Source organism: Myotis nattereri, assembly GCF_964212035.1.
Source record: "Myotis nattereri genome assembly, chromosome: 19".
NCBI classification, from domain to species: domain Eukaryota; kingdom Metazoa; phylum Chordata; class Mammalia; order Chiroptera; family Vespertilionidae; genus Myotis; species Myotis nattereri.
In genome coordinates, this window is record NC_138095.1 from 22,082,281 (window position 1) to 22,091,291 (window position 9,011).

At 53.3% G+C, this 9,011-nt stretch overlaps 1 protein-coding gene across 1 annotated transcript; it reads right to left on the minus strand.

Moving 5' to 3' along the window:
* Positions 1-1,709: 1,709 nt before the first annotated feature.
* Positions 1,710-8,691, minus strand: ISCU (iron-sulfur cluster assembly enzyme). Its single transcript, XM_081113941.1, has 6 exons — positions 8,658-8,691; positions 7,989-8,558; positions 6,317-6,430; positions 5,403-5,513; positions 3,511-3,589; positions 1,710-2,204 (listed from the first exon to the last, which is right to left on the minus strand). Exons 2-6 carry the CDS (start codon positions 8,100-8,102, stop codon positions 2,119-2,121), a joined length of 504 nt encoding a protein of 167 aa, XP_080970067.1. The 5' UTR covers positions 8,103-8,558; positions 8,658-8,691; the 3' UTR covers positions 1,710-2,118.
* Between the last annotated feature and the right edge of the window lie 320 nt (positions 8,692-9,011).

The following is a 9,011-nucleotide window of genomic DNA, read 5'->3' on the forward strand; positions in this document are numbered from 1 at the left end:
CGGCTGGCACATTGGAGACTCCTGGGAACTTTTAAAAACACCAGTGCCCAGCCCCCACCCTGAGGGCTGTGATGCACAGCAGGTGAGGGCCGTGGTGTGTGGTGGTGAGTTGGCCAAATGAATGGATTGGGCTCATCCTGTTGGCTCAGCTTCTTCATGCAAACGCTCAGGGCACAGGTGAGCCCCTGATGTGTGGTAGAATCCCCAGTGTGTTCCGCCAGAAGGAAACGAGGCGGGAGAAGCATGGGCTTTGGGGTCACCCAGCCCAGGTGAGCCGGCTTGAGTCTGTCCACCTATTGAGTCAGTTTCCTTGTTGGAAACAAACCTCAGTGGGTGGTCATGAGAATGAGCAGGATCACGGACGTCAGGGCCTGGCACAGAGCATGGTGCCTGGTGCCTGATGGACAGGTGTAACTCACACGTCAAGATCTCCGTGGGCCTCCGTGGGCGAGCCCACTTGGAGAGGCTGAGACCCAGAAACGCTAGACCTGAGCTCATCGGAGGGTGCACGATGCCCCCGTGTGGTTAAAACTAAGTCTGTCTGGGAACAGGAGTGTCTCTCATGTAAATTTAAAACAATACTCATTGCTTTTAGCGGCACCACCTCATACTTGAGGTTGGGGCTATTCTGGTAACATCGTTTTGGCTGTTTACAAGCAGCTTCTGATGCGCAGAACTCAGCTTCAGCTCTCAGGGGATAACAGGGACAACAACGTCTCATTTAAAAAGTCTCAGACGTGTGGTGGGGAATTGTAGTGTTGTCACATATAATAAAGGAGAGACCGCGCAGCTGGGAGGGCTGTGAATTAAACAGAATACACCACCCAGGGCAACCTGACATGGCCCCACCCGGTGGCTCTAATTTGAGGTCCTGCCCTGTGGTCTCCCAGGCTGTGTGCGGAGGGAAAGGCCTTTGAAGTTCTGAGCCTTCTCCAGAACCCATGGGGTTTCAAAATATCTTCGTATATTTTAAAAAGAGGTGTATTTAAGAGAAGAGGCAGCTAGCTTCTGCCCGAACCAAAACCCACCATCGGAAAAGACAAACACATCTTCCTTTGGAAGGGTGGAAGGTCTGAGATTGTGAGCCGGAGTTCCAGTGTCACGCTGTCCCTAGGAAACCTGGCTGCCTCTGGTGGGATTTTAGCTGGCACACGACTGTGGGAGCCTCAGAAGGCCCCTCTGCCCTGAGCTCACTGCCCATGTGCGGACAGTTCAGAATGAACTGTGTGACCATCATCCCTGTGCAGGCAGGGCCCGGGATGAAAGCAGCTGCTTCCCTATAGCGTGGCTTGTCTGCCACCGTACAAATCAGCGTCACCTGCCCAGACCTGACACAGAGCTCTGGGCCTGCATTCTGTATTTTAGGCCCCGGCCCCAGGTGCTCTGCACCTGTATTTGGTCCACAGCTTCAGGGAATTGTCTAAGCCAGCACTTGTAGATTTCAGGATTTCATAAATGAGTGAAATTACAAGTATCTTCTGTTCTCATTTGGAGTTGTCAACCTACTGTTATTCTGCAGAGAACAACCCAAAGTGATGGCCTCCTTTCCCCTCACCCGTTTCCTGAGGGGGCAGTCTCCGTACAGTCCGTCCCGCCCACGGTGCTCGGGAAGCACTGTTGCCATGGCCCAGCACCTGGGAACCCAGGGGGCTTTGGGCAGCACTCGGGGCGAGTGAAGCATCCGAGAGAGAAGGCTTAGAGGAGAAAACCATTGTCTTACACGCTTTAATTTATTATATATATGCAGATCTGTTCTATGTACAATACTTGGTTCTATCAAACAGTCGTACAAGGCATTCTATTGGTAATCCTCCCCAAAATAGATTCAGATAAAATAGATCTTTGTGCACTTTGTGGACTAGCAAAACTCGACTTACTGATTTCAGTTTTGAGGCCGTACATTCAATTCAAAATATACAGAATTAGGATTAAGGCGGTAAGAGTGGGCTGAAAGAAACCACAGGATTCGGAACTGAACTGTATTCTCGCGTCAGCCACAGTGTGAACAGCAAGGGTCGTGCGCATGGCCTTTCACTGTAGTGTGAGGAGCTTCCTGGAATCTAAGGTGATGCACGGGGCGGGCAAGCAGCTGAAGGCCCTGCTGGAGGTGCCAGGGGCTCATTTCTTCTCCGCCTCTCCTTTCTTGGGTTCTTGCTTCAGTTTGTAATCAGCCAGGGCGGCCTTGATCGCATCTTCAGCCAGCACTGGAAGGACAGGAAGGAGAGAGAAGCTGAGTTTCTAGACAAAAACAGTCTTAGGAGTGGAATTTCTAAGAGGTGAGGGCAGCGGTATTGGGCAGGGCCTCATGGTCACCCAGGTTAGTTTCTGAGCCTCTGCGGATCGACTTTCTTTTCTATAAAACTGGAGATCCTGCTGTACTTGCTGGGACTGTGTGAGGACTTACTATGTGGCTGGCACACAGTAGGGACACAACAAATGTTCGTTCTCATCTGCTCACAGGAGACTGAAGGGAATGTAGTGGGTGCTGGGTAAGCTAGCAGCGTAACTTAGGTCATGTCATTTGCTGATAGCATGGTGTCTGCCACATTACTCTCTAGTGATCTTAAGCTTGAACTTACTTAGGACTGAGGCTATGGAGGAAAATAAAAATCGAGAGGGCTGGAATGAGAGCAGAAAGCAAGCGAACGGCAGAGCCTCAGCTCAGGTCTCAGGATCAGAGAAGCTGGAAGAGGAGGCCGGGATTTTTCTGAAGTGTGTGAAAATGTTTACAAGCTATGTCCTTTATTCATGGCTACTTGAATTCCAACTCAAGTGGAAAGAACTTGGGTCTTAGCAGACTTCCTGAAGACTGCATCGGCACGTCCCTGTCCCAGTTCTCGGCTCTCTGCTGGTGTTTAACTAATTTGATCAGTAAACCCCCATCAGTCTATTAGGAAGGCTGTTCTCATTCCCTCCTTCCCAAGAAGGTTGAGAGGAGGGGGAAATAGCTTTACATTTAAGTCAGAGACTGAGCTGGAAAGCCAAGCATCAGTCTAAGACATCTGGGCTTGTCATCCCATAGATGCAGATACAGAGCAACGTATGTGGACAGGAAGTGAGGAAATAACACAACGAATGGGGTTATGTGGAAGCTGACTTTTCTCCTCTTCGGCCCTCACTTTCCTGCAATAGGGTGGGAACAGCACAGATTCTGGAATCAGAGACTGGGGCGTAGACTGGAGCTTTCTCACTTAAGAGCCGTGTGACCAGGGCTTTAACCGGAACCCGTTTCCTCATCGTAAGGGGAGAGACATGGCACCTTCTGTGGCCTGGAGGACGTCGCTGAAGTTTACAGATGATGCTATGGAGTGCTCAGCACGAGGCCTGGCACACACCACCTCCCAGAGGCTGTCCTGGCGATGGCTGAGGCCGTGGGCTTGAGCCCTCGAAAGGTTATAAACGGACTCCATGACCACAAAGGACTCGTCATTACTCTGTCACAAATGCAAGTTGACTCCATTACCCAATTCCTCCCAAGTCCGGCCGCTGGCCTTCGGGGCAGAGACTTACTGGAGCAGTGCAGCTTCACGGGGGGCAGGCACAGCTCCTTGGCGATGTCTGTGTTCCTGATGGTCAAGGCTTCCTCCACCTGAGGCACATGGGAAAGACATGCAGTGTCAGCGAGGCTCTGTCTTGAGGGACAGACAATCACCTGGGAGGCCCCAGAGGCCCTCGGGACAGGGTGAATGGGGGTGGTTTCCGTTAATAACCCCAAACAAAGGACCCAGGACCTTCTCAGGACCCCACCTGGGTGTCAAGGCTGCAGGTGGGATTCTTGGATAGGAAGTGTGCACAGCGGGGGGCTGGGGTGAGCAGGACCCGCACACACACTCTAGGAGCTGAAGAGAACCTGAAAGTCTCCTTGGAATCAGATTTGCTGGAGACCAGAAACATGAGTCTTTCTTTGAAAGGCAGTGACTTGCTGTGCTGGTTTTGTGACTATCAGCTTCTCTGATGTCCTTGTACCGAATGTTTAGAGTAAGTCCCTTCAACTAGCAGTGCTGATGGCACTAGGCGGTCGGAGGGGGCGGACAGGCCGTGGCACTCCAGCACTGTGGCAGTGACACAGGTGGGTCCTGGGCTAGGAGCTCCCTTTGGGCTCATCCCGGGCTGAAAGGAGACTAGCTCCTCCCGCCTGGGGGCTCGGTCTGGAGCCTGAGGGCAGAACAAGAGGCAGGCGGTTCCTTGCCCCCCTGGAACAGTCCCAGCATCTTAAGGAAAGCCAGGTGTCCCCTAACTTCCCAATGCCACTAATTCTACTCCATTATGACTTTAGTTCTGTTCCTGGGAACTCAGGATGGGAGGATGTAAAGGTCAAAGAAAGGCCCTCTTCCCCTATTTTCTGACCACAACTCACAGGCCCCTCGGATCAGGTCCTGGGAGCACAGGTGCCTCGTCTCCCTTTTCCCCCTTTCCCTGCAGACAGGTGGTGACCAATCACCGCAGAGCCACCTCCTGCCGGACAGGACAGGCCTGTGCTTCCTTGGCACCAAGGAGCTTGCCAGCCAGAAGGCCCAGAGCCACGGAAAGCAGGTGGCATGAGGCGTGGCTTGCGCTTCCCTGTCGAGCTGCCCAGCTCCTTGAGCACTCTTCTCTATGACCCTGAACTTGGTCCCTCGGGGCTACAAGGATGAGCAGCCTGCGGTTTAGCTTTTCTGAGAGGTTTGAATGACTAGATTTTAGGAAGTCCAGTTCTTCACTGGGCTGGGGACCTTCTGCAGCTGCTGGGGAAAGAGGCGCTGGCAGAGAAAAGGATGGGAAAGATGTTCCTGCCTTTCTTGTCTCCACTCGGAGGGCCTGCCTTGCCGCCCCCCCCCGCCCCCCCCCGCCCCGTCACTGTTTGGATGTGCTTGCTCACTCTGCCCCTCCCTCGATGTGTGTTTGACTCTTCAGTCTCTGTTAGTACAGGCCAGTTTGTTATTCCATGAACCCTTAAAAGCCACCTGCAGTCCTTCCCGAAACAGGATGGGAGGAAATAAACAAGAAAACAAACCACTGCACAACACGCCCTGACTTGACCGACACGCTTAAGAAATTACACCACCAGCGACCTTGGAGAAAGCTAAGGTTTCTTTTAAGCTCTATCTTGTTAGGTGGAGAGGTGAGGATCTTTTTTTCTATTTAATTAGAAACAAAACATCACAGAAAACCCCGAATAAAAATGATCAACAACAAAAAAACCCAAACTAAAAAACACTTAACAAAACAAAACAATCCACTGTTCCCAATGTGGAGAATTTAATAAAAATCTGGGTAGGAGAAATTAAAAAGGAAGTCTCAGAATGTATTTTTTTAAAATCAGTTATTTCCACCCCCCTCCACCCACCAGACCTTTCCCTTAACTGAGCGCCATGTTTGTGGAAAACGTGATTTGATGCTGTCAGGTCTGCGAGTGACCTTACCGTCTTTCCTTTCACCCATTCGGTGGCCAGCGAGCTGGAGGCGATTGCGGAGCCGCAGCCAAATGTTTTAAACCTGGCGTCCACGATCTTCCCCTTCTCATCCACCTGGATCTAGAAGAGACAGGGGTGGGGCTGTCTGTAGAAGCGGCACTCACAGGGCTTCACGGGCTCTTCCCAAGACCTTGGTCTTGTTTCCACTTGAAGTTCTGGCACTAATGATGTTTCCTGAGCTTGCTTTGTTCTGAGGAGCTCAGGGATAAGAGTTAAACATAGACAATCACATAGGCCTGCGGTACAGATTAGCTAAATAATGCGCCCCTTTGTTTTGTTTTGTAACCCTCGCCTGCTTTTTGGCTATGAAGTTCTGCTCACGGCTGCTGTGTCAGTCTGCCCTGGAAACGCTGGGGGAGCCTACGCTCACGGTCCCTAGTTAATGCTTTTTTCTTACACCACACCATGCAGTGGTCCCGCCCTGCCCTGTTGCTGTTTTCTAAGACAGGCAGGCAGTTTCTGGCACGCTGCCCTCCCTCCATGAGGAAGCAGATTGTGAATGAAGCTTCGGTTTACCCAGCCTTCCTGTTGTTGCCTTCAGTTTGGGGGAGGTCTGCTTTATTGGATTTCTTATCTCACAGGGGATGGCTAGCTCAACGGCTGTGGTTTTCCTTTGGTAAAACACAACCTTTTACTTAACTGACGCTGGAATTGAAGCTGACTCAGTGAGCAGAACAGGGTGATCGGTTTACTGTATCGGGAAGGGCCAGCACAGTGTGCCAGCAGGAGCGCTGGGACAGGCTCATCCTGCCTCGCAGGGGTCCAAAGGGAGACCAAAGGAGACGGTGTGTGCAAGTCTCTGAACTACGACGCACTGGAGGCCAACAGGTTCCATTCCCGTCCCCGATGAAAACCAGCTGTACCTGTAATTTCATCACATCGCCACACGCCGGAGCCCCCACCAGTCCGGTCCCAACATTTTTGGATGTCTTGTCAAGAGACCCCACGTTTCTGGGATTTTCATAATGATCGACAACCTGAAATGAGAGTTAAGAGAAATCACGATCCCTCTTTTTGGTCTTGACTTGATGGTAAGCGCCAAGTCAGCAACCTGAACTTGGCAGGCAGTCACTAAATGCCAGATTTTACCCGGGTGGGAAGGCTTACGCTCAGGTCAACGAGAACCGTTTGTGACCCAGAGTCTTTTTGCGTCTCCTTTCCAATGACCTTAAGAGACTTGTGATACTGGAGGAAAATCATGTCTTCGTTCCAGAGGCTTTTTAACCATCTATAACCATCGGACCTTGACCCACCTAGATGGCCAGGTTTGGGCTCAAATGGCATTTTTGTTATTTCCAAATACAGCCTCTTCTCAAAGGATAATAACGAGTCAACAATTCTGAAAGTGACTATGAGCCATAAATTGAAGGCTTTCCCAGAAGCCTCGAGGAGACTGTTACAGGGAAACGATGCTATGAAACGTGTCCAAGTGGGTACGACGAAAAAAATCAGGTCCCATCAAGATTTCAGGGCCCTGAGGCCTCCCCGGTGCAGCAGCGCACCCCGGTGGCCAGGAGGCGGCCAGGCCGAGTCCCTTGGGTGGGCAATGTCGACAAAACACACCCCTGGGTGGGAGAGGAGCCAAGTCCCGGGCGGCGAGCTGAAGCCAGGAGAGAATAAATGTCTATTCAAACCGGCACACGGAAGGCTCGAATAACCTTGAGGTTTTTCTGTTTGTTTTTTACCAGTTAACCCAAGTGTGCCGACCGTCCGGCCCCCCTCCCCCCACCGTTCCGACCAGGATGCTGACTCCAAGCCCAAGGACCTACAAGGTAACATCCAATCGGTACTGTTTGCCCCCATGCTGATTCACCACCTTCTCCGGTGGTTGTGTCACAATCTCCCGTCCAAGGGACTTGACACGCCCCCCCCCCTCCCGCAAGGGCTGCAAATCACACCCCCATCCCTATGCCCCGCCCCAAACAAAACACGAAAATAAACACACGACTGCGTACTGGCTCCACTCGGGGCTCTGAGCTCCTACAACATAGCGGCACCTGGAAGGTCCCGCTGTGCCGGGCACCCTGCCGAGGCCGCCACAGCACCCCCTTGTGTAGGGGCTGCTCAGAGACCCCCTTTCCAAGTGGGGAGCAAGCTCGGTGAAGGACAGCGCCTTCCCCGAGGTCACTTGACCCGGGCAGTGGTCCAGGCGTGGGGCCGGCAGGTCCTAACAGGACCCTCCTTCCCGGGCTCTTAGGACGTTCAAGGGCTGGGATGCAGGGCGTCGCGGCCAGCGGCAGGGCCCACGGACATTTTTTTTATTTCGTGCGCGGTCAGCGTCACGGCGCAGCGAGGCGAGTGGAGGCAGTGTCATGCGAGGGGTGGGGTGAGGGGGCGATCCCTCCCTCCAGGGCCGGGCGCCATCCCCACCCGGGCCACGGCGGGGGCTCCCCAAGCGGCGCAGAGTCCCGCGGCCACTCCTCCCTAGGCTGGGCCTCTGTCCGGCACCGGCACCCTCCAGTCCCTCCGACGGTCCTCGTCCTCCCGCCCCGGTCGCTGCGGACCCTGCGCATCCCCCCCCTTGCCAAGCCCTACCTTCTTGTGATAGAGCCGGGCGGGGGCTGACAGTTCCCGGGGCGGCACGCGCGGGGTCCGGAGCAGCAGGACTGACGCAGCCCGCCGCAGACGACCCGCTCCAGTCGCCGCCATCTTCCGGTTTGCGCCTGCGTAGGCCAAGCGCGAGGCCGAGGGGAGGGGCGCGCCTGTACGACGTCACCGCGGTTGCGTGCCCGCGCCCTCACGCTCCGGGCACGTGTCGCGCACGTGTCCGCGCTGGGACCACGCCCCTCCGGGGGGCGGGGCGCGGAGCGGGGCGGTCTAAGGGGCAGGAGGGCTGGCCCTGGGTGCTGGGCTCTGGGTGTAAGAGGACCTCGGGCTGGAGTGCGGGACTCACGTTTACGTCCGCCGAGCCCACCGCCCGAATGCGGCGCGGAGGGCCAGCCCGTCCATCTTTCTTTCTCAACCCCAACGTGCAGCCGAGGCCTTGTCGGTTCCGAGCGGCTTAGTGACTTATCCAGAGTTGCTCAGGAGTTAGCTGCACTTCGGATTCGGATTCAGACAATCTGCGTTAGAATCCCGGTGTCGCTCCTTCCTGGTTGTGTGACCCTAGGCAAATGACATTGGCTCCCTAAGCCTCGATCTTTTGTAATATGTAATTCAAGGACGATGTTTTCATTCATGGGCAAGTACGTGTGTAGTACCTACCATGCGTCAAGACGCTGTACCAGGCTTTGGGAATCTAACGGAAAGAAAAGCAGACATAATTCCTGCCTCATTAAACTTACTGGGGAAGGAGAAAGGCAGTAAGTAAACACACCAATGCTCCCCTACCTCAAAATGGGAGGCTTAATTAAGAGGGAAACGAACACCCTGTCCTGATTTTTTAAAAACGTATATGTCTATATTATCTATTTCTGTACAAACTACAGTAAACTTATATGACAGTATCTGGCAATTGAGAGTTCCTAATTAAATGCCTAGTAGTGTAATTTATTAATGTTGGTGTGCAGAATAAGATCATATAAAATGAGAAAATCACGTGTGCCTTTAACGCCTACT